The 25,611-nt window shown below is 35.1% G+C and overlaps 1 protein-coding gene across 2 annotated transcripts in view; it reads left to right on the top strand.

Annotated features, from left to right (window-relative positions):
* PRIM2 (DNA primase subunit 2) overlaps positions 1–25,611 on the top strand; it is a 93,903-nt gene that overhangs the window by 64,718 nt on the left and 3,574 nt on the right. For both annotated transcript variants that reach the window (XM_083858283.1, XM_083858284.1), the window contains exons 10-12: positions 15,984–16,110; positions 16,964–17,046; positions 23,758–23,826. In XM_083858283.1, coding sequence (XP_083714409.1) covers positions 15,984–16,110; positions 16,964–17,046; positions 23,758–23,826 — 279 coding nt within the window. The remainder of the gene's footprint in view (positions 1–15,983; positions 16,111–16,963; positions 17,047–23,757; positions 23,827–25,611) is intronic.

Here is a 25,611-nt window from a genome sequence, read left to right as displayed (position 1 = left end):
ACTTCAGTGTTATTTTAATACTGGGTTTTTTTTCTGTAAATTGTAATCATACTCTAAACAGATATTGATTCTCATAGATTCTTTCACTGTTCTTGCTTAAAAAGTAATTCCTGACCCTGTCCAAAAAAAAAAAAATGGTGGGAGGGGATGTAACTCCAGTGTGATTTAAAAATACAGTTAGGTAATAAGTTGACAAGAAAAATAAAATAATTAGAGTACAGATGTAAAAATGCTTTCATAGTTGAAAATAAAGTCCTCTAACAGAGATCATTGTAATGGAGATTGTTACTATTTTCAGATATTTTTTTATGATTAACCTGTGAATGTGACAAGGAGGACTTGAAAGATAATGCCGTATTTTGAACAAAAGAAAGAAGGAATTCAGAATCAGTTTCTTTACGGTGTAATTCAGTTACTTCTTTAGTAAGTTTTGGATCTGAAATTTTGATACAGATGGAAGACTTTAAGGCAGCCCCTCACTTTTTGCTTTCCATTGCTACATATACTTGTGATGCATGTTCTTCTTAGCAATAACTGGTGTATGGTGGTACAAAATGTCCTCTTCTAGTATTCTGATCTTTTACCTCTTTGTGCAGAAGTAACAGTTGCTAGTTACACATTCCTGTGTTGAAAAGTAGTTCCTTTGATACAGCAGTTTGATATTGCACTTGTTTTAATTATTGTTGCATATGCTACTGAAGTGCACCTTGAAATTGTCCAAGAGTGTGGGCGTTTATTTATTCAATAAATCTCCAAAGCTGTAGTACAAGTATGTTTACAAAATTATCCCTGTGACAGAACAGCTTTCTTGTCTTTGCGACCTCTTATGAAAAATGAGGCACGGCTCTTTAGCCCCTGTGTTCTAGGACTCTTTCTTCAGAGATGTGGTGGCACTCAGGCTAGCAAAGCCTCTTACTCATCCTGACTCAGTCTTCCAGATTAATTTACTCTAGTGTCATAGGGCATGTTGTTTTCTATCACAATTGATTGCAAATGGCAAGGAGGAGGTTGTTTTCTAATTGTCTAGGTACACCTCTTCATCCCTTCTTGCTAGTGACGGTCCTTGTGACAGATGTTTTGCTGGAAGAAGGAAAAAGAAAGTTCACTCAAATTCAACCTTGCTCACAGTCTGTTACTGGTAAAGAAGCAAACCCTTCACAATGAAGCTTTTGAACTTCAGTTGATCATTGATATATTCTACATGTTTCTTCCACACATGGTGATCATGTATGAAGTTGAGGACAGATAATGTGACAGCCATATACTGCATCAATAGGCAAGGAAATATGTCGCCTACTCTGTTAAAAAACAATGAAACTTCAGGATGATGATGCATCCCAAATTACAGTTCCAGTGACTATTTTCCTGGTTCTTTGATTTCTTTTCCAAATGATCTTAGGAAGTTCTTGAGTCTGGATTCAAGAGTGAGTCTTTATCTTGATTGCAAAAAGCTGGTGATGAATGTTCCTACCAAAGCCAACCAAAAATTCCTAGAGGGAGAGCTTGGACTAGGGAACTCCTGAGGTCCTTTCCAGTCTGAGTTACCACTGTGTGGTTCTGCAGACAGGGCTGAGTCCTGGTAGATGCCCATATTTGTGAGAGCCAGCCACTAGAGGGAGACAAGATAGTATGGAATAAACAAATACAATGTATAGATGTAAATTAGAAGTGTTTATATTCCAATGCTTTGTAAATCTATACAGTTATATGATTTTAAAAGCCTTGTGTATTTAAATGAAAATAGAAGTGGGCACTTGCCAATCATCAGGTCAGTGCTTTTAAACATGTACAACTATCCCCAGTGCAATTTATATTGCACGGATGATATGGTGGTTCTTTAAAACAACCTCTGCATGCTCAAATCCTCAGGAATATTTTCTCGGTCAATCAGTTGGTTACGTTTGGGTTTGGTATTTTACTTTCTCATTTCTTGGAGATCTGTGGGTTGTTTGGCTCTTAGATTTATTTTTTTTCCTTACTTGGTCCCTTTATATTGGGTATTTGTGGCTACTATTTTAGGAATGTTTTGATTCGTAAATCAGAAAAGGATCTTTATTCTGTGACATTTTAAATTATAATTCTCTAATTGAATGCTGTCTGCTATTTTTATTCTTGAAGTTTTTAAACTTCACAAATTTGCAGGCTAGAGTGACATTTTGGACAGCAAGCCACAATATTTAACATCTAAGAGATAAAGATAAAATTGAAATCCCTCAATATGGATTAAAACCTCATTTAAAAAAAATTGTACCTCAGTAGTAGTGGAATGTAAATAGGTGGCCAGGCTTGAATTCTCCTGAGATGTATTAAGACTAAAATAGAACTTCAAGAAGATGTTGTTTTCTCTTCTGGGATATATAAAACAAAGTTGTAATAAAAGTGCAGCATAGATTGGCAGTAAGATCTTATTTCCTGAATTCTGCAGTGGAGGACTATGCCATGGCAGCAAAGTGTTGATATAGTAAAGAATATTGTTGTTGCTTTCATTGGTTATCAGGGGTGTAGATATTCACATTATTAATTAAATTGTATTTGTGTCTTAAACTTAGCATAAAATCACAAAGGCTTTTTTTTCCTTCCACAAATGACTGTAAAAATTATCTTCCGTAGAACCACTTACCATCTGTATTTGTCTTTGATTATTTGGAATTTATGATTTCATACTCCAATTGAAGTGAAATAGAACAAGTGAGTTTTAAAGATTTTGAGTAAATAATTTTTATTATATTTGGGAAAAAATTGCGTTCCATTCATAACATTATTATATGTTGAATGGCAGTACTTATGTAGTGTAACTGTATGTTTCAAACAGTATGTTTCAAAATGTGTTTTATATTCTACAAAGTTAGGTCTTGAAATTTCTTAATTACCAGGCTAAAAGTGATTTAATTGTCAAAAGAAACATGAAAATGCATTTTTCATTTGCATGACTCATTTTTATTCCCAAACTTACTGTTTAATTGACATTAAACCTTTTCTTTCACTGCAAGTTCAAAGAAAAATACAGTAATATGCAGCTGTTAGGAGTCTCAAGAGAGTAAGTAGATGGTCCAAGGCCTACATCCTAGGCATGTAGGCTTGCAGTAAAAATTAATATTTAATTTGAATTTTAACCCCAAAGGCTAAAGAAAAGAGCCAGGTGAAGAAAAGAAAGCCAAGTATGAACTAAGAGTATTTGTACATAACTGCAAAGTGACTAACCAAGATGTTGAGTTATATATTGAGATGGTTGTTAGAAACTGAACAGCCTCTGAGACAGTGGTACACCAAACACCAAGTTAAAAATTTATTCATGTTAGTTTCCAGAAATCAGCTTAATATCAGTGTGTCAAACATCAGGAGATCTATTCCTTTTATATAACTTCCTTAGTGATTTTTTTTGCATACAAATTGAGGCCTGGAGGAGAACAGGTGTGTTGTTCAAAAGGGACGTAACTGTTTTTGAAGGTGATATTCACATGAAGACAGATGGCTGCTGAGATCGATTAACTGCCTTGATCCTGGCGGACTAGAATAGTCTGGAGTCTCTTTTGTATTTTAATAAGCAATATGCAGAAGAGATGTTTTGAGTGAATTTGTTTTATAGTAAAAATTTATACAACCAGAACTAAAAGCATGACTTCAAGCTATAAATACATGGATTACTGGTGTTACATTTGAGTCAAGCTAAATTACTAGTATTCTTGTTGGTTGTATCTGGAAAAGGATTTTGTTTTGTTTTCCTCTGGCTATGGCAGTTTGCTAATAAGCAGTGAGGAGTAAGACTAAAATAGCTGAAAATCCTGAGGACTTGTCTTGTGGGCAGCTATTATTCTTCAGCATTTGATTCCAGATGAATGGTTGGAGCTGAGCCTGGCAACTAGGCTTTTCTTGTAAAACCTCTGTCATCTGGCCACAGAGTTTAGAATCACAGAATCATAAAATCATAATAGTCTCCCTTAGCTGAATGAAAATTGCCATTAAAATTGGGGGTTTTTTTGGCTTTATGACTATCACAGTATGTATGTTAAGTCTGTGCCATATTCTTGCTGTCATATATTGTTATTTAAAGTTGTGTTTTATAGGTGGGAATTTGTCCTTTGTTTCCTTCATGTCTTGTGTGTCCTGTGCACATTTAGTTGTGCTTGCTAGCATTCTGTTCCCTTCTCTTGTGGAGTGCTTCAGAATTTTGAAAGCTCATTGGAGTCCTATTGGTGGATTATTGACACATTTGTCTGCATGTTTGGTTTTGTCCCTTTGTTTTGTGTGCCTATTGACTGCAGCAATAGGAAGGAGATCTGTAATGGATTCTGGAAATGAGAGGACTGAGAAAGCGCGCACACAGAGGTTGCATTTGACTGTATTCCAAGAAGGAGGGTACTTAGGGACATGGCTTAGTGGTGGATTTGGCAGTGGTAAATTTATGGTTGGACTCAATCTTGAAGGTCTTTTCTAACATAAATGAATCTATGTTTTTGTACTTGAATAACTTCTCGCGTAGTCCTGTTAAATTCTGCCAAATCATAGAAAGGAACTTGGACAAGATTCCTTTACTCGCTGTATCAGTAGTAGAGATGATTAACAATGCCTGTAAACCTGATATAACCCTGGCTAGAGGGAAGTCCCTGTTAGCCTTGTCAGTGTTACTTGTGTTTAGTCTTATATACACAGTGATTCTGGAAAGACCGCAGAAAATCAGCTCATCTAATCAGAGCTAGAGATAGCTGGTTTTTTCCTGTTTAATTAAGCATCGTGAGATCAAATCAAAATTGTTTAAAGTTGTTTGCATCAAATAATTATTTTTATTAGGACTTAGATATAAATAATAGTATGGAATTGCTGTAATTAAAACAACATGCCATGTTGCATTTAGGGATGTTGTTGCCTGATGTGATTTTTAGTACAAGTTTTACAAAGCATTTGATACCATTTCTTCTTTCCTGATAAAAAATTCTGACTTCACCGCAAAGAGATTTACCAGTAACATCTACATTGTTCACAGTTCTCACAAGAATATATTGTAGATATTGCTGCTCTAACCTCTTTATTAAACAAAAAAATTCGGACTTATTGTGTGGCTGTTTCTCTTATAGTTTGTTTTCTTTTGGTTCTAAATTAGACGAGTAAACAAAGCACACCATAATTCCAGTTGACACGTAAGAAGTCAGATGATGAAAAATCAGATGTGAATATAAGATTACATGTTCCACTTATTTCAGGAAAGTAAGATGAAAATGATTTTTTTTCACCATTTCTGCTCATATGCTATATAGGTAATGAACATTGAAAAGGTACTGTTAACATACAACTTGATGTAAACATAAATATATAAATACACATCCACACCCCTTCCAAGGGTGGATGTTGCACCAATTCCTTTTGGCAGGGGAATAATCTGTAACTTCACTTGATACTGGTTTTTTTCAGTTTGCATATACTTTGTTTTTTGACTGATACACTGGAAGTTCTGAGCAGGAGAAGGAATAAAAACAAAGCAACCCCCCTTTTTGCCTTTTACTTCTAAGAATTTATTTTACTTTAAGCAGTATTGCCTCACCTTTTTAACCCAATGTGCTTGCAGGTTTATCAGTGAAGTTAAGGATTCTAAGAAAGGAAATGTCTTCAGGACATAATTATGTTTTAATTGTGCCCTGTAGCTAATGTAGATGCATAGTAAACTCAGCCATATTTCTATGTATTTCCCTCTGAAACTTTCCTTTCTCAAGCCTTAAATTAAAAATCAGCATATCAGTGTCTCTTACAGTTATCTAAGCTTAGGGATATTGAAGAAAATCTGTTTCGCTTCCATTTTATGACTGTTTTTTGTTAGAGAGTGGTTTTGTTACAGAAACTTCTAATTAAAAAACACTAGTTTTTCAAAGTCTTAAAGCAGTATTTCTTAAATGAAATGGACCCATTATTTTTCACCATATTTTTGTTTCATGGGTGTTATCCCAATGGGCCCCAACTGAAAATGAAATTGAGGTACTAGAAAACATTGAAGAGTATTAGACTGTAATATAAATGAAGACTATTGTGTGCACATAAATATTTGAGGAATCACAATAGTAAGTGATGGTAAAAAGGTGTGCTCTTTCACTCCAAATGCAATCCCTTTTTCAATTTTCCCAGTTGTTCTAGTTGAAACTGGAACTCTGCAGTCTTTGTTGTTATGGTGGCATTTGCCTATGATGCTTTAATTTAAGTGCTTTTAAACCTGTTAAAAATGTATGATTTTCAGTTTTCATCTTCTGAATTACATTAAAAGGGAAAATTTGGGGCAGTCTTTCACCCTGTGGCATGTCTAGAGAAGAGCTCTAGCTATAATCTCTCTTCCAGGACATTAACAGTGCTAGCATAGTTTTAGTGATGTTTAACTGTGCTAGCTACCATAAAAAGAAATAGGATCACTTTCTATAGTTGTTACATATTAGGTACAGAAATCTGTATTTAATAATCTAATGTATGAGCTGGTTGGTGATACGGTTCTTGCAGTGAAGAAAGTGAAAGCAATAATTATCTTTCCTGTACTAAAACTAATTTAGATCAGAATCTGCTCTCTTATGACTTATTTTATTCTCAGCAACACACGTTGCTGTGGATATTCCATGATGTAGTGTCTTGTTAGGACTGCATGTATAAAAATGAATGTTAAAGCCAGACCTTTAATTTTCTAAGATTCCTTTTGTAGTTTGGAATCGCTTGTCAGTCCTTGCACTTCATTATCAATGTAGATGGACTGTACTTGTCAGAAGAGGTTTCTGTTTTATTGGCCCTTCCAGCAGCAGCAAGAAAGTCATTCCATGACATTTTAAGAAAAGTGATAGATGGGTTTGCCTATGTGGCTGATAAATTTCTAAGTTTAGGGATATTGAAGTGTCTGAGTGTCACTAAATATAGACAAGCTTTTAGCAGACTCTTTTGAATACCTAACCATACAGCTCTCTCTAACCATCTGCTGAAAAATGCCTGCTGCACATTGCTGCACACACCACTGGTTATCTATTTTAGCTCTTTGGCTGTTTACCCCAAGTTCTGACACAGGGGTTAGTGGGTTTTGAGATGCAAATCTTTACATCCCTGTCTTTTTATTACCTTCCAGGGCAAGCTGAATGACACAGTAGGTCGCTTCCAGTTTTGTTCCTGTGCTTTTTGAACAGAAAAGTTTTGATAGAATTTTTTTTAATCTTGATACTCTTAGTTGAAATAATGCTTTAAAATCATTTGATCAAACATTCAGATATCCTGTAATTGTGTAAACTGTTTTCAAAAGCAAACCCCAGAATTTTGAATACTTTTGTTTGATAATGTCCATGTAATTGCTGTAAGATTATATAGCTGTCATATGCAGTCTATATTCAGCCAGTAAATCATGGCTATGTTTCATATTCAGTCATCCAGAAAACCAGCATATTGTATCAAATATGCACTCTGCTGATATATCACAGTAGGCACGGTGTAAATAAAAATGTACTTTTGCTTTCAGAATTGATTTAACATTCTGCCTCATGTCTTTGAAATCTGTTGAATCTCATGAATAAAGACAGAACAGTTCTTCATACATTATTTGTTCTATGTGCAATTCGTGTTTTGGAAATTTAATATATTGATTTAAGAAAGGGAAATGACTGTGATAGGGCTTAAGTATTCCAACATTATGGGTATTAGTACTTCTTGAAAGAAGGTTGGATTCTATTTTGTATGAATTGCAAAATTGTCTGATTTTGTATGAAATGCACAATGCTATTTAGCTGTGAAATGAAATTCTATAGAAGGTGTTATGTGCTAGGCTTTTACTTCTCTTTGCATCCCCTCTTAAGTCTACTTACAGAGAAGAAAAACAAAATGTCCTCAAATATGGTTTCTTTGTGGGTTTTTTTGGGTTTTGGATTGTTTTGTTTGTTTTCTGTTTTCCTGTTTTTCTTTTGGTCACCTGCTGTACATGTAGAAGTGGAAACATGTGGTCTTTATGGCAAGTTTTACCATTTAAATTCCAATTTTTATTTCATGTATTTAATGGAGTTGAATTTGGAGCATGAGAACTGGGGCAATACTGGTGAATTCTAACAAACTTTATTTTTTTTAAAAAAAATTAGAATAGTTGGGCTCCTTCTCATACTTTGTTACCACAATTATTTCCCTGTTTTTAGAAGTTTACAGCAGGCACTGAAAATGAGATGTGTGTTATTTCTGAGACAGTTCAGAGCAGTCTGGTAGTGGAGCTTCTTAATTCTTCAGTTCCCATTTTCCCCTGCAGTCAAGTAATCTTTTAGTCAGGGAAAAAACAAAACAAAAAAACAAGATAGGAAAATAGTCTTGCGTATTTTTGAAACAAGCTTTCTTTTGTCAAGTGCAGAAAGGCTCTTGTCATAATTGCAGTCTAGAGTTGAAATATGTCTTGATTATAGTGCACTTTGCCTAAGATAGAATATAAAATGCTCTTTGTATGTAAGCAGCTCTTTATTATGACAGCAAGGGCTGATACCTGGTTTTCTGCACTTCTGTTTGATCATTATCTTAAAATGTGATTTTGTCTTTTATTGTCCTGTTAATAAATAAAAATATCTGGTTTTACAGTAGACTTTTTAGAGAGAGAATGCCAGTGATCTTGAGCCAAACTACGCTGTTAGGAGAGCTCAAATATCTAGTTTACTCTATGTTCAAAAGGGTTAACAAACATCAGCTATCCATATAGTATTTTGTGCTTTGTTGTCTTGCTTTTGTCAGTCTTTTATGACTGCCTCCAAAAAGTTAAGTGTATATGTTTCTAGAGTAGACATAAGGAATACTTACTGCCTGAGGAAATTCCTTCATTACTCAGTCTCCTTGTTATTTTATTTTAAGAATTATTTGATATTTTTTCCAATGATCAATTTATCTAGAAAAGAAATACTTTTTTTAAAAATTTGCACTTACACTGAGGATTTGCTGACATCTTGGAATGTGATTGGAACTTAATATCCTTTTGTTCTGTCACTGATCCTTGTCCAAGAGGTTTAACCATATCTCAGTAAAAGGCACGGGGTTTTGTCACAGTTGTATCAAATTTTGCTAACTTTGTCACTTCGGTTGAAGGGATGTTTTTCAGTTTTTCAGTCACTGATTCTCTTCGAGTGATGCTGCCACGTTTGAAAATCTGAGGCTTAGGGTAAAATTCAAATAAAATTATAGAACATCGTATGAGAGCATTCTTGTTTAGGGAATTGATAGAGCTTGAACTAGCAGTAGGAAATTAGTTTTTGGACTTTGTGCTTTGTGTCCCTGGCCGGTCTTCATCCATCTTCTCTATGAATCTGTAATACACAGTGCTGTGGCATACATATAAGTATGGATTTCTCTTCTTGATACCGAATTTCTTTTCTCATTGATATACATTCTCTTTACATTTGGATTATAAACTGCCATTATGACCAATAGAAATCTAGCCTATATTGTCAATAGTGTCTAGAGAATGATTTATTTAATGAGTCTCCCAAGCAAATGGAATTGCTCCCCAGACTCCTCTGATTGCATTGACCACCATTGATGATAATGGGAGATGGCTGGATTTAGATGTTTGGAGCAGAATCTTACTTCTGCAGATGCAGTAAGTTACTATTCTACCTATGTTGTACTTTCTTAGTTATCAAAATAAAAATAGAGAGGACCCCTTCCCCCTGAACCCCCCCCCCCCCCCCCCAAATTACAACACCCCCAACAATCCACAAGTGATACATAGTGAATTTGCTCACCATGTGCTGACCAATGCCCTCTCAGTCCCCAAGCAGTGATCAGCAGCTTACAACTTACCAGCACACAACTTAGAGCAGTTTATGAGCCAAGCATGATTTCTGTGGTATGGAATTTCATAGCCTATGTCAGTTCTTCCTCCCATCTTCTCGTGCACTTCCTCACTGGCAGAACATGGGAAGCTGAGAAGTCCTTGACTCAGAGTAAGCACTAATTATAAACAACCAAAACATTAATATGTTAACAACATCATTCTCATACCAAGTCCAAAACATAGCACCATACCAACTGCTGGAAAGAAAAATAACTTTATCCCAACTGAAACCATCAGAACAATTTAGATACAGAAAGAAATACTGCAATGTTTGGAAGTAGGTAATCAAATCTTTTCTAGATGGCCAAACATGTACCTAAGAAAAATTAAGTTGTTATAGAGAAGGCTTTAAGATGTGTTGTGCTGATAATTTGATGCAGTGTCTTGAGGCAGAAGGCAGCCTGCTGTGGTTTGTTTTTACTTTTCCTGTTTCAAAGTCTTGGTGCATGTAAATGTGTGAAGAAATTGTGTACATAAATTGTGTATTTAGCTAAATTATACAAAGGCAAGCTTAGACTGCTTTAAATAAAAGCCTACAGTATCAAATTTTTGCTTGTTCATCAGCCAGACACTTTATGCTCATACGGGTAGTATACAAGGTGTTTGACTGATATAAAAAAAATTCTGATTTTCTTGTAGTAGATGAAACCATCTCCAGGGCTATGTGGTTCTTGCCTCATGTAGTCTGATAATCCGGGAACTGGAGGGGAAAATGCTTTTTTATACTGCTGTGAATTGGTCTGTGCCGACTGCTACACAACGTGGTAGTTTTCCAGCTTGGTTTTAGGCGATGTCTCTGATCTGTACCTTTGAGCTAGAAATTAGGCTACAGGATCGTAATTTAGGACAAATTTTTGTTGTTGGCAGATAGAGAAGCATTTATTTGTGCCCCTAAATACAACTGTGCTTGCAAAAAGATAATCTCAAGTTGAGGTTATTTTAAGAATGAGCTTTAAAAAAATGTTGCTTGTATAAAGATATGCCAACTAAGCAGTGTCAACAGTAATGATTTAAGTGACTACCTAGGAAATGGATGGAAAAGAGAACCAATTATTTCAGCAGATACATGACCGTGTGTGATAGATTTATGAATTTGAAGCTGTTATCTCTACAGGCTTGACAATTTTAGGCAGGAAATTACCAAATGACTGTTTAAAAAAAGATGTTAAGCCATTGCTTCTTTGAATTTTGCAGACTTGGAACTAATCAGGTGGACAGTCAAGAAGCTAGACAAAGTTAGTGCACCATTTTGTTTAGTTGATAGAATTTAAATAAATAAGTTTCCAAGTACTGTAAGGAGTAGATAAAATCTTACAAGGATATATGAAAGTAGTTTTAAAACCGGAACATGAAAGTTTTGTGGAAGTGTGAACCTGAGCATACAGGGCTTGCGAGACTTTTCAGCAAATTATTTTCCATCCTAATATGCATGCTAAATATCAGATTTGATAACAAATTTTATGGGGCACCTAGTTCTATTTACAGATACTAATCTACCAGTAATGGCAAGTGATACAAGAAAGATAACTGCCAGGGATGACATGATGCCTAATGGTCAGTGAATGGAGGGGCTAGGGAATGTCATTTCTTGTAGCTCTCTTTCGAAAGTGTATTCTGTTATATCAGACTCATAATTATGGGGCAGACATGACCCATGATTTCCTGCTTTGTCTGTTGAAAACTTTCCTTCAAAGGAAAACATACACCTGCCAAATGGTCCTTTTGAGGAACATCCTCATTCCATATCTAAAGATCTTGTATGTGTTTGTGTGATCAGGACTTGTTGAAAAAAGCTTTTCCTGAACTTCCTATTCGGAATATGGTAATCTGGTATTAGGCTATACCAGTTGCAAATTTATAGCTTTTAGATGTCTGTATCTATATCCATCCCTTTTTATTTTTACTATAACCTATAACTTCTATACCTTTGAGTGAAGGCTATCTAGTACAGTGTGTGTGTCTTAACTAACATTTATTAGACAAATGATACTCATGTGAATGTACCACATAAAAGCAAAAGGTTCCTTGCTGCAGTACACTTACCTATGCCTGGGGACCTGTCTCCCAGGTCTCCTTGATTCTGGCTTTGGCCTATTGGTTTTGTCCCACTTATCAGTACTAAGAGTTTTGTTTCTTATAGGGAGAAGTTGTGTAAGAAAGCCTTTGTCACTGGGACAGCCAGTATCACTGTGAACACATTCAGTATCATACAATGGACAAGTCAGTTCATTACATCAGACACTGGGACATAAAACCTCAAAACTGCCCACTTGTCTGATCTGAAGTGCTCTGCTGATGGCATCATGTGCATCCTACAGCCATGCCTAAGGGAAAGAGAAGTCTTAAGAAACTTTATCTTTAGTGATTGAGTTAAAACTTGGAGGGTTGACTTGCAGTATTTTTAAAACAAAAATTCACCTTGCTGCTAATGCCTAGACTTGGCACATTCCAAGATCTAAGTTACAGTTTTTGGAAGGGCTGCCTTTGCCTCAGCTTCTTGGCCTCACTGTAAATCAGTACATTGCTTAAATGAGACATATTTCTTGATCTCTTTCTCCCTGGCCAAAGCCATGGCCCATTCACCTCACACATAAATTATAAATGTGTTTCAGATTTTAGAAAGCTCAGAGAGTTAAATAGAGGCAAAGTAAATGAGATAGTCCTGATGTGGGCATACAGTTAAAAAGTTGCAGAGAATCTTTACTGTCAAGTGTGACCAGCAGTAGGTCATCTCAGTAGTGTAATAATGTTGTTTCAGTATTACTGTTCCATAGTTTCTTTGGCAGTTCCCATTGATATTTAGTACAACTGTGCTGGGATATGTAGAACATAACCTGCTTTTCTATGAATCATTTTTTTGGCTTTTGTTAGTTTCATCTCAGTGGAAGCTGTCACACAGAGTAGAAAGGAAATGTACTTGCTCCTGCAGCATCATTACTGTTGAGCAAGTTCATATCAGGGTTCAATAAGACCCTCTAAAGTTCTTACAAAAAATCACCAAAAATTTTCAGTGATTTTTCAAATCACTTATTTTGAGTTTGACCTTTTACAGGTTGTTGCCATATTTCCCTTTTAATAGATTACAGTTAGAGTAGATGGTAATAGTAGTTTTCTGGGTTTTTAAGCTGTTTCTCTAAAATAGTTTATAACAAAGCAATTTATAAGCAATTAGAAGGACCCTGAAAACACCTACATGTGCCATACGTGCTGTCTATAAGTTATTTTGTTCAAGGAACTTTAATTGAACCACTTTAATTTGGAGCGTTAGAATAAATAGGAAGGAACAGATCCATCTGCCTTCCTGTTTCTGCAGTTTGAAACATGTCTAATTTTACCTTGGTGCTTTTTCTAGCAAAACAGGTTGCTCCTCATGTTTTCTTTTCCTTTATGCACATCCTAGAATAATGGTATTAGGAAAGAATGAGGCAGACCACGCAGTTCATTCCCCGGTGTACAAAGATGGCTGTTCTGCAGGATGTGTCTTCTTTAATGAAATGCCCAAATTCATGGTTTCTTCCTGCTGATGACCACAGAGCCTGTCAGACATTGGTCCTGTTTCTTTGATCAATAGTAGGAGAAGATGAATCACAGGGATGAGAGAGCTCTCAGTGATGCACGTAACTGCACGTGTGCCAACTTGCACCATGTAGTTGTGTTATTCTCTGCCATCTGCCACTGCAAAAAGAGAGAACCAAACAGGATAACAGGAAAGCAACCAGAAAACATCCAACTTGTCCCAAGGCTGTGTTGTGCTACTATGTAGCTGTTGTTTCTATTTACTGCAAGAGCTGCTTCTCCGCATAAAGTAATGAATTAGGAACTTAAAGTAATTTCTGTAGGCATTAAGGCAAGTGATGTGAAAAGTATAGCTCAAGATTTTAGTATACAAAACTGTTAAAGAGGGTTGTTAATTTTCTAGGAAACTAAGCAGTACCTCCTGAAGCATTCATGATTTGCTTTACCCTTGAAAAAAAAAATTAGTCTAACGTAATAGCTTTCTCAAATATCCTTTGTTAAGAAGATGAAATGTGCTTTAATTAATCTTTTGAAAAGGAGGAAAGATTCCAGAGCTTCTGGGTAGAATAGGTGGCTACAGGATCACAGATTCCATTCCATCCAGTTTAACAGGTTCATGCAGAGATTGGAATTTAAAATACGGACGTCTTTGTATTTGATCTTTGCTGTGTTTGAGGAGTAACCAGACCATTTGCAGCTCCATCAGGAGCAGCAGCAGGACTTTGCCAGCAGCTGCTGGTGCCCTGTGAAGAGGTGGGAAGCTGTTCCCTGGCTCTTCACGTGTGAGCGCACACCTAGAGAACTCTGTCCAGTGATGAGTTGGTAAGCCCAACTCCGTTGCCAGAAAAAGTAGTGTTCATTTGCCATTCAAGCAACCAGTTCTTTTATCTCCTGAGCAAAAAGTTTGACTAGATAGGAAGGAATATGCTGGAAAACAAAATGCTGTTTTTTCTCTTTTCTTCCCCTTCCTGCCTTATAAAAAGTCTTTTAAAGTAGAGTAAAGTCACTTCGTCAAATGCACAGTATGGATTAATTAGTCAATGTTTGTTCAGAGCTTTGGATGTCCTTAAGCTTTATAAGGGATGAATGCTGAATTTTAGTCTTCTTGTATTGACTTGATTATGAGCAGCATCTTGATGAACAAGTTTCTTTTTTACTGTTTGAATCAGGTGCAGTTTAGGATTTTATTCTTTAGGAGTTTGTGTATGTTTTTATACTCATTTATTATGTATTATTATGCATATTACATTACAGAGTTTCAAGTAACTATATTTTCAAAATCAGTGAAATATTTTATATGAAAAAAGTACATTTATGTTTCTATATTGTTTTTGTCATCTTTACGCCAGTCAAGAGATTTCATAGGTATATGAATATTCTGAAGTATTATTTGGACATCCATAGGCCAAATAGGAAACTACTTTGACCAGTAGAAATGAGAATATCCTTGCAGTAGTAGTGTTAGCAGTGGTACGTTAGAATGATTTTTTCTAAGTGTATTGCATTGTCTTCTATTAGTAAAATACCAGAGTCAGGGTAAAAAGTGAATTTAAAATGGGTTTTGAGGAGAAAACTTAAATTCTTATGGGAATTGTCTATATTTAAATGAAGAGTTTGAGATTAATGCTTGATAATTTTGAATTGAGCAAGAGCAGAATTGTTCCTTTTATGTATTACCATAGCTCTTTTTTGAGGCAAAGAGACTGAAGAAGTGTAATTCTAAATATGATGCTTCATTGTTTTATCATATTTGTGGTTTTTAAAACTTGAAGTATGTTATTTGAACAAATGTTTCTTCTTGTCATATAGTAGCTAATGCAATTTAATGGAATCTATATATTAAATAATCTGATTGCTCTACAGATTTTATGTCACCTATTAGCATGTAAAAAATTACATGAACTCATGCAATTGAATGGTTTCCACAGGACTTACCTAAAATGATATATTGATAGCTTTGTGCTCAGCTGTAAAGAGAAATGTTTGATTACATCTATATACTTCAGAAGATTTCGTTTTATTGGAGGAGTTGATAGTCTGTTGGTAGACCAAAGAGAAAATCTTCTTTATGCAAGCCAAGTATACTTCCTTTTAGAATCTGAAGAATTGAACTTCAGTGCTGAAGCAAAGTATAGGTGTAGCATTATACATTATACTTATGGAGAATGAGAACATGAACCTGAGTAAAGAAATCTGGTTGGGGTTTTTTTTGTTGGTTTTTTTTGTTTGTTTGTTTGTTTGTTTGTTTGTTTGTTTTTTTGTTGGTTTTTTTTTGGGGGGGGGTTTTGTTTTTCTGATCAGGCAATTTATGGACATTTGTGAAAAATTTGAAATTAACATGTTTTCTCCATTTACTAATATTGTGGTGTCCAAAATTTTGAGCTTTGTATTGTCTTATCTTTAAAACCATTACAGAGCCAGCTGAAAAGACCTTAAATCAATGCAGTTACACACTTCTCTTGACTCGTGTCTGTAAAGCACATATATGTACAAATGCAAGTTTGTGTAATATAAAACCCAAAGCAAGCAGTGAGCAACTAGATTTTTATTTTCCTCAATTCGGGTTTGTTTGGAAAATTTATTTTGTTATTCAATATTTCTATTTGCAGAGAAGATAGAATTACTGACCCAATATGTAAGAATTTATTCTTCTGTTTTTATTCAGTTTGACAAAGGATATGCTTACAGTATTCGCCACAGCTATGGGAAAGAAGGAAAGAGGACTGATTATACCCCATACAGCTGCATGAAGATTATCATGTCCAATCCACCAAGTCAAGGGGATTATCATGGTGAGTTCCTTAAAGGGAAAAACCCCAAGCATTTACAAACAGCAGGATCCCTTGCCTAGAGAAGTTATTCCCTCCTGTAGTATCTTAAATTATGTATTTAATTTCCAGACCATAGTGGTCTTGAACTGTTTTCTTTAGATCAGACTTGATAACTGCTGGTTTTATATGTATTGTTTCATGCAGTTCAAGGAGATTTTAAATGTGCAGATGCTTTAAGAAATGATCAATTAGAGGTGTTCTGAGATATGAATTCAATCATACAGAAAGTCTGAAGTTTGCTAGGGTATTTTAATATCTCCTACAGCTGTATGACTAAATATGGAAAACCTGCACTCATGTCATTGTTGTTATGCTAATACTAAGTCATTCATTCAGTTGTGTCTCAAAACTCACTGTAGGACAAAAAAAAAATCCACTTTTACTTAGGTGGTGGAACTGTTCAAGTATTTATAAGGCGATATTTTTACAACAGACTATGCTTTTAAAGACCAGTGGTCTCTCATTACTTTTATTTTCTTGGTTTTTTTCCGACAGGTATTAAATGTACCAACACTGTCATTGTTAGTAAGGAACCAACTTAAACTCCTTTCCTAACAGTGAATAAGAATTGTGGCCTGTTTATGGTGGGATATTTTATGTGACTCTTGAGCCTGTGGTGCCCTGATAACTCTGCAGTAGAGTAATTATTTAAAGAAAAAAAAAAAAAAGGCAATTGTACACACGGGTAATTAACTTTCCTATTAATAAGCTGTTAGACAATTAGGAATAGCTTAGCTGGTCTCTTGAGTGCCTTACTGCACTAACTCCTGAGTAAACTGCCTTATTTGTGAGCTTGCTTATTTTTTACTGTCAGGGTGCCCATTCCGCCACAGTGATCCCGAGCTACTGAAGCAAAAGCTGCAGTCCTACAAGATCCCTCCCAGTGGAATAACTCAGGTAAGGCATATTTTGCTTGACACTTTCATTAATAAGGCACTGCTTTTCAATTTTACTTTCTATTCGTGTAGGAATGCTATATGCAATTTGTCGGTATGTATTGTGAAATATTTCTTCTTATAAAAGGATTATACCAGAATTTGGGCTTTCTGACTGCAGTGCTCCCACTGATGTGATGATTATCGTCACCTGTTTAATATTATGAGCAGGCTTATTACAATAGTGGATACAGTCCAGAAATTTTTTTATACCTTGTTTTACTGCACTGTGATTAGAAAGGAAGTTTAAATGAATCTGGCAGTGTTTTAGAGAATTTATTTTTATTCTTGCAGTGATTTGTGGATGACTACTGTGTAGTCAGTCATTTCTGTAATAAGCTTCTAAACCACATACATTCCTCATTATCTGTTGTACTAACTTCCTCTGAACAACAAAAGCACATAAAGCACCTAATGAAATTAGCAGAAATTTTTATTACTTTTTAAAAAATGTAAACGTAAATTGAAAGTCTATCTTATATAGCAAAAACAATGTAGGAATTGGAACTTTGAGATGTGTCCTGAAGAACTGTGACTCCCATTGCTTGCTCTAGCAAGAGCTTTAGGCAGTAAGAAGTTGTCATCAATTTCATTGAAAGAAGATGTACTGGTGAGATTTAAGCTGAGACCAAACATTTCTGTGTATTAACTGCCTGGAACCTGCTTTAAGTTCATAGGAAAAACCTGTTTTAAGTTGTTGTCTTTAGTTCATATGGAATGTCACCCTTACTTGTCTGGCATCAACAAACTGTTTTACCAGATGGAAAAAAAATGTGAAAGTTCCACTTAAAGCAGTCTCCCTTGGAAGGATTGATTAAGATGCAAATTAAAAGAGAATAGTTTTAAAGAGTTTATTGTTCATTGTAGTAATTCATGACAAATTCCTGAAATACTTGTACTTTTTCCTAGGAGTGTTTTTTCCTTTTTCTTTTTTTTGCCTATTTTCATCTGGTTCATATCAATAAGCATCTGTATCTCTGACAGGCCCTAGAGATACTTTCCTTTGGCTTTCTTTCCTTATATATACATCAAGAATTGATGCTGGCCTGGGATTTTTATCCTGCTAATCATTGGAAAGATTGGTGAGGATTTACTGGCTTAGATGCCTTGCTGTACGTGTGGGTAGGATTTAGTAGAGGTTATTTCTTCAGTGAATTTGCACAGTAAGACAGTATCTTCATATTTAACATAGTTCCTTATTTAATGTGAATTGTGATTTTATTTTTGTGTGTTATGTGTTTAGAGTGTTTTTTTGTTGTTGTTGTTGTTGTTTTGTTTGTGTGTGGGTTTTTTTGTTTGTTTGTTTGTTTTGTTTTGTTTTTGTTTTGTTTTGTTTTTGTTTTTTAAAGTAGAATTTTGATTTGGTAGCAGTCTTATATTTTCTTATCAAAAGTGGCTAAAAAAACCTGTCTCATCAATGTCTTCTTTGCCCAGAAATGGATGTTGTCCTGTCCATGACTTTTGTGGTGTTTAAGTGCAATTAGAGTAGTGTCCACTCCTAGTGTTAAACCAAAAAAACCCACAAAATGATACACCCTCCATGCAAAACCTAATAAAAATAAAATAACGTAAAATAAAATGTTGGCTGTTCTTGGGTTCTCAGAAATTAATATTTTATATCAGACATTCTTTGAGACATCCGGTAGGAGCAGAGGAAGAAAAATAGTTGCCATCTGTCTCCAAGTTGTCATTATTGCTACAACTCCTTTTTGTGCCATTTTCATGATCCAATAACGTTTGTGTGACAATATATTGTGTGACAATAACAGTTCAGGATCCTTCCATCCAGACAGTGGCTTTTAGAAGTCTTGTCTGATGTTGATGACAGTTGCTGAGTATCAGAAATTGTTTTCTTCCTTTAGCTCTGTGAATAAATGTTAGGGGTGGATGGTTTACCAATCTTTCAGTGATCTCATGTAACTACCTTTCCAGTAGCTTGGTCTCAAGACTGGCATTCACTCAAACCTTTTGACTAGGAGTGAAACCCTTTGACTCTTAGACTTCCTGTTAACTCCAGGTCCAACAAGAGCTCCCTTAGAAACGGGTAGATACCTGTTTTAATGAAAGGTTCAGAGCTTGAGCTTTTGGCTGTGTATTTCAATAAATGGTAGTTTTTTTCTGGGGCTGAGGACCTCTTATGCTTGTTCCTTCCTCTGTTCCATAATTTTTCAAACATCTATTTTGAATTTAGCTATGCACTGCTGAATTGATCCCCCACTGGGATTTTCATCTTTTGGTTTAGAGTACTCATGTCTTCCCTCCAAACCCACAAACAAGGCCCCTTCCTTGTCTTTGAAGCTTATTCCTCGTGGCTATTATGGTAGCCACAAGTGGGGCTAGTGTCTAGCCTTAATGGCTGTGGTTTTACCCAAGATGCTCAGATTTCTGGTGTTGTTCTCAGCCTTCTGTTTCTGGGGATGTCTATATTCTTGACATGCACCTTTTCCTTTAAGATTCATAAGAGTTTCTGAGTTTTTCCAGTGCAGATAAAGCATTTGACTGCTGTGTGGTAGGAACAAATCCATCCTAAAGGGCTTTTTCACAAGACTGGGTGTGAAAAGGGAAAGCTGGACCTTGTGATGATGGTACAGAGCAAATACTGCCAGACCTCCCGTGATTTCAGTAGTCAGTCTGAGCATTAGACTGCTTTCATTGCATTCATTTTGTAGTACTGTCAGTAATGAAAAAAACTGATCAAAGCATTTGAATATGTGAATCTGCTTGCCCTGAAGTATTTGGATCCAGCCAGTTGTTCCAGTCTAGATTTTCTGAGCCTGTATCTTGTCTAGATATCTTCCTGAAGATATCTTCTTGATATCTTCTGTATCTTGCTGAAGCAATTGTCTTAAAGTAATACAGGTCTTGCCTTACAGGTCTTGCCTAGTAATCACAATGCTTAAAGCAGAGAGCTAATCCTCATGTTTATTCTAAGAACTAAATTATTTAACTTCACATTTTCCTTATATTAGTCTATGTTTGTAATAGTAGCTTTTTTAAAATGCTTTTTGGATAAAGAAGCATTAACTGAGTATCTGGTGTGTGAATGTATAGGTGCATAGCATTTGAATTAATAGTATATATTTTTTCATTTCTCTCTGGTATACTACTAATTAGGTAAAATCTTAATGAAATCAAGGTTTGATAATAGTTAATCGATTTGAAGAATCTAAAATATATGTTAAAATATGTTTTTACATATGAGATATTGAACAAGTGCATGTAGTGACAGGACAAGGGGGAATGACTTTCAAACTGAAAGAGGGGAAGATTTAGATTAGATATAGGGAAGAAATTCTTACTGTGAGGCTGGTGAGACGCTGGAACAGGTTGTCCAGAGAAGTTGTAGATATTCTATCCCTGGAAGTGTTCAAGGCTGGGTTGGATGGGACATTGAGCAACCTGGTCTGGTGAGAGGTGTCTCCATCCATGGCAGGTGGTTTGAACTAGGTGATCTTTAAAGTCCCTTCCAAATCAAACCATTTTATGATTCTGTGATAAATACATCTGTTGTGGTGCTGTACTAAATGCACTGTAATGTGTTGCCTGCACATCTTACATATAGGGAGATAGAAATGATAGGCTTTGAATTAGTTATTTTGAAATATCTATTATTTATTTCAGAAAGTTTTCTTGGAGAAATCACTTTTCTCCCAAATCCCCAAGTAAATAACAAAAACAAAAAGTAATAAAAAATTCTGGTTCTACAATCAGGAGAAACAGTCTAGACTAGTTCTTTCTGACTTTCTATTAGGAGCAAAAACATTTTTTTAAGGAAAAATACTTATGCCAATTAACAGCATATAACTTCAGAAGAAGGCTTGTTCTTTCAAGTAGAATTTTCCTCCTAATTTTTTTTTCTCTATAACTGGGTTAAATTAAACATTTTGATTAAGTCACTCACTGAACTTTGTGTAATATTCTTTAACAGATTAAGTGTTTTGATAGGTTGGAGATTCTTCACAGAGATGGAAATAAATAAGCCAGTCTGTGCCTAGGCCTCTGATATGGCTATATATTTCTATGAATGAAAAAAGTCCCATCAAAGCACTGAACAAACCCCTGCAAAACCTGCAGGAAAACCCACCACAAGACCACCACAGTGAAAAAAAAAAACACCTAACACTCTCCTTGTTGATCTAATACTTAAAAAGTTTTAGGTTATTGTTGTCTGTAAAAATATTTTCCTTGGCAGCTAAAGAAACTTTCCAGGAAAAGATAGAAATTAATCATACATAACTGAGTCTAAGTAGAAAGATTTTCATGATAAGTTAATTCTGCAATGTAAAAAAAACCAAACTTGTTTTGAGTAAGTTGAGAATAACAGTGGATAATTATAGAGCCCCAACTATCCATGCACCATCTTTACTTTGAGTGCTGAGGATCTGTAAAAGCAGGTGGCTGCATACATCTGCCAAACATCATCTCAGCCTCATTAGCAGTCAGTAGAGTAACATCAGAAAAGCAAGTTGCAGATGGCAGTGAAGAAAAAGGCACATAAAGACTGACAGGAAAAGTCCTTGAGTATGTACCTTTACTTACAAAATAAAGCAATGCAGTGTAAATGGCTTAATGTATGTAGAGGCAAAAGAATTGCTGCTGTGAATTAAGCTTTTGAGTGGAAGTCTGTTTCTGGGAAATACTAGGGCAAAACAGCTGCAAGCTTGCTTTCATTATGTACACAAATGTAGTAGAGAAGATAATATTTATTAGGGATAGTAAATCTGTTTTATTTTAATAGAGTACTGTTAGTTTCTCGCACACAGAAGGACTCCTTTCTAACCGGGCTCCATTCTGTTGCAGTGTTTAACCTTTTTCTCTTAGTAACTTCTTCCCTGATAAAGCAAGTTAATCTTCTAAAGCTGTTCTTCTTTAAATATGTTAAATATGCCTGTTATTCCCCCTCCCTTTCATATATGCAGAAGGTGAACCTGGTCCCCCACTATGTAACCAGTTGAAACTTACATATACACTGACTTTTTTAGTCTTAGGGTTTATGCTCAGAATTTGTCTATAACTAAGTTTGTTTGCTCACTTAAGGTTTAAAAGAGATTTAAAATGTATTTACACCTAAATTTGGAAAACTATTGATTTATATAATTTTATTACATGTAATCTCAATTAAATAAAGAAGAATTTTGAGAAAACCTTTAAGTATTTATGAACTATACTGCATTAACTGATTTATTTCAACTGGAAAATTCAGGTTAGACAGGACTGAATGCTACAGAATATTATGAATGTTTCTTTTAACTAACCAACAGACAGATAGGTCTTCTGATAATTACTCCATATTAGATGAAAATTACTTTTTAAGAAAGTATATACATATAACATGGTTAGCATTTTCTTTAAAATAGAGATGGCTGTTTTGTATGGCATAGATTATATTGTAAGGAACAAACAAGCAAATGTAAGGCAATATGAAATTGAAGTGTTTAGAATAGATGAGTTTTTTCAATCCTAATCTACTATTTCAGTCAATTTCAAGGAGAGATGAGAAAAAAATATATGAATGTACACAGACAGTGGCAGATTTCAGAGTTCATTTTCTAGCTGGCCTTGGCCTTTCTGTTTCACAGAAGGTTTAACAGGAGGTGGCAAGAGGGATAAAAATGTAATCAGTTGGGCTATTACAGAGAAATAATGGGGCTAAGTACTTTCCTGGCAGTGTGTTGCTGTTTTTATCCATTCAGCAAATGTAATTTATTTATATATCTGTCAATAAATACAAGGCAGCATCCGATAATGAGTACAGCAGGGATTTAAGCTGTATATTGCTGCGTTTGACACAAAGGTCAGCCTTGGGAAATGGCTTGAAATTAACATTTCTTGAAAACTATTTTTCCTTCCACTGAGGCTATCTCTTAATTCCAGCAATTTTCTCTGTTTGATAAGCAGAGAGAGCATACATTTTGATTATATAAAGGAGGGAGGAGGTAATGAAACTTTAAAATATTTCAACCAGCATTGCATTCTGGTGATAAGAATGGGACTTCATGCAGCACAGAAGAGATTACCTGAAGTAGAATTGGAAAGCAAATTGTATTTACAAAAGATGGCATGATTTTCCTAATACGTGTTCAAAACAGCCTATTCACTCACATATTCTGCTGAGCTTGACTAGAAATAGCTTCATTTCAAAAAGGACAAATCTGATTGAAGGTAAAAGCGTTCCCCTCTCACAGATACTTGTCTAAAGGATTTGCATTAAATTTTCTTGATGGGAGCACAGTAGTATTTTACTGTGCATCTGCATGAACTGGTAATGTGGAAAATAAAAATACAAATAATGTCCTTGATTGCTTCATGCTTCAACCACTTGAATTGCTAGATTTATGTCTGCAATTATGGAAGAGATGTTGCAATATGATAGTTTGACAATAACTGTCACAATTATATTACCAAAATATAGATTCAACTTATTCTTGAAGTTAAGAGTATTGAAATTGCATTTTAAGGGTCGGGCATACCTTCCTGTGGTTTTATCTTGTTTTTAATGTAGGCAGGGTATTTTATAACGTTGCCAGTTATTAGTAGGATTCACGGGTGTCATGTGCTGCAGATGTCCATGAGCTGTTGTACAAGGCTGTCATGGAATACCTTGTTGCTGAAATTATCAGTAAGTTGAATGTGTGCTAGGTGTGAATCTGTCATGTTCCTCTCCCTCCTGTAGGTGCTGGAGCTGGTGAAGGGCATGCATTACCAACTGGCCTGCCAGAAGTACTTCGAGTTGACCCATGATGTAAGTAGCTACCATTCTTTGTTCAGCTCACTTTGTCTTGAGGAAGGCCTTGGAAATCAGGAATGAAGCCCAGAGACTATTTTCAGTTTGCCCATCTATCATTAGTTGGTTTGCCTTGTTAGTTTTCTTTTCAGTAATTTCAAATATTCTTTTGTAATTTTCTGCATTTATGTATTGATGTTATTAATGCCCTCAACATTATGAGATGTAGTAAAACATTATTCTGTCTTCCTGAAAAGGTCAATATTTTGTTGAGTCTTATTTATTTCAAGTCATTTAGCTTTTTCAATATACTGCTTTTATTCAGATTTTTAGGCTTTAATGCCTTGAGCAAGTTTGATATGTTTACATACACCTTAAAAATAAAGAGAAAATATCTAAAACCTCTTAATTTAATCTCCTAGCAATTGCATGGTTCCTTTTGTTATTTTTTATTTGATATTTTTTCACATTTTTAGTCATGTGTGATTATTTTTCTAAAGCAAAATGAGCATTCTCAGAGCTTTCCCATTTGCTTAATTGTAAGCAAAGTTATTTTAAAATTTTGTCCAAAATTTTTAAGATAATAAATGGCCACACTTCATCTTCTGTGTGATTTCTTGATCCTAAAAACTAGTTTTTGCACTGGTTCAAGAACCTTGTCATGAAAGAACCCCGGTGAAATACAGCTGTTCTTACAGCTTTGTTCTCTTCACAAACTGAAAAATGGAAACTACCCTTTCAAACAGCAGACTATGAAGCAGCCTCACTAATGATATGGATGAGGATTAGCTGACTCACCCAGAGGCATTGACCACTGACTTTCTTGTTCTTACCTGTTTTCACAATTGATTTAAGTGGAACTGTTTGTCTTCACATATTTCCAGCAGCCATATATATGAATGTATAGCAAAGGTGTATGTACCCTGAACCGTGTATTTTGAGATGAACACTTTGTCTTACAGTGTTAGAAAATTTGAGAACACGTCTAATAATGTGGAAGGAAATTCAAAATAATGTACAATTTTAAATTTAGGTAACACTCAACTCTGTGTAAGCTCATGTCAGTAGAAATAATATTTTCCCAAGATGTCTATAGACCCCAAGATCAACATTCACCAAAAGATAAATCAGTACTGTGCATTTTAGGCAAGCTGTCTTTCCATTCTTCTACAGGAAATTCCAGAAAAGCATTATTTTTTATCAGTTTTGTGGTAATATTATCTGTCTTTGCTGCTTGCACTCACAATTGTCTTTCTGCTTTGCTCTTGATATTATTTCAGTGAAAGAAAGCAGCATACAGACACTGTAGTTTGAATGGTCCATGCTTAGGATGACAATTTTTTTACAGAATTTAGCTGCTAAACTTTCACTGTTACCACCCTGCTTGGACTGATTTTTCTATTCTACAACTATATGCTTTAATAATTTCTAATTTTTTTCTGTTAGGTGGTAAAAATATGTGTCTTTGAAGCTGGTGACCTTTGTTTTCAATCAAACCTTTGCTTTCCTGTATATCACTAGCAGATTTTTTCCGTGAAGGAAATTTCAGAAGAATCAATTAGTATAACTTTGCTTATTTCTTTGAGCAGGAGAACAATCTTGAGAAAATTTTCATGGAAGTAAAGGACTTGCTCACTTGGAGAATTTTAACTTAAATTATGTAAAAATTTTACCAAGGAAGTGTTTGGTATGTGTTGGTGTTGCCTGCAATTCTTAAAAGTTACGGTGTATGTGGGTTAAATTGATTATGAATAACTTTGTAACAGAGACTTGTTCAAGATTTTATTTCCTGATGTTCAGAGG

Source organism: Zosterops lateralis (assembly GCF_965231275.1).
Source record: "Zosterops lateralis genome assembly, chromosome: 3".
NCBI lineage: Eukaryota > Metazoa > Chordata > Aves > Passeriformes > Zosteropidae > Zosterops > Zosterops lateralis.
This window is presented reverse-complemented; position numbering and strand designations above follow the sequence as displayed.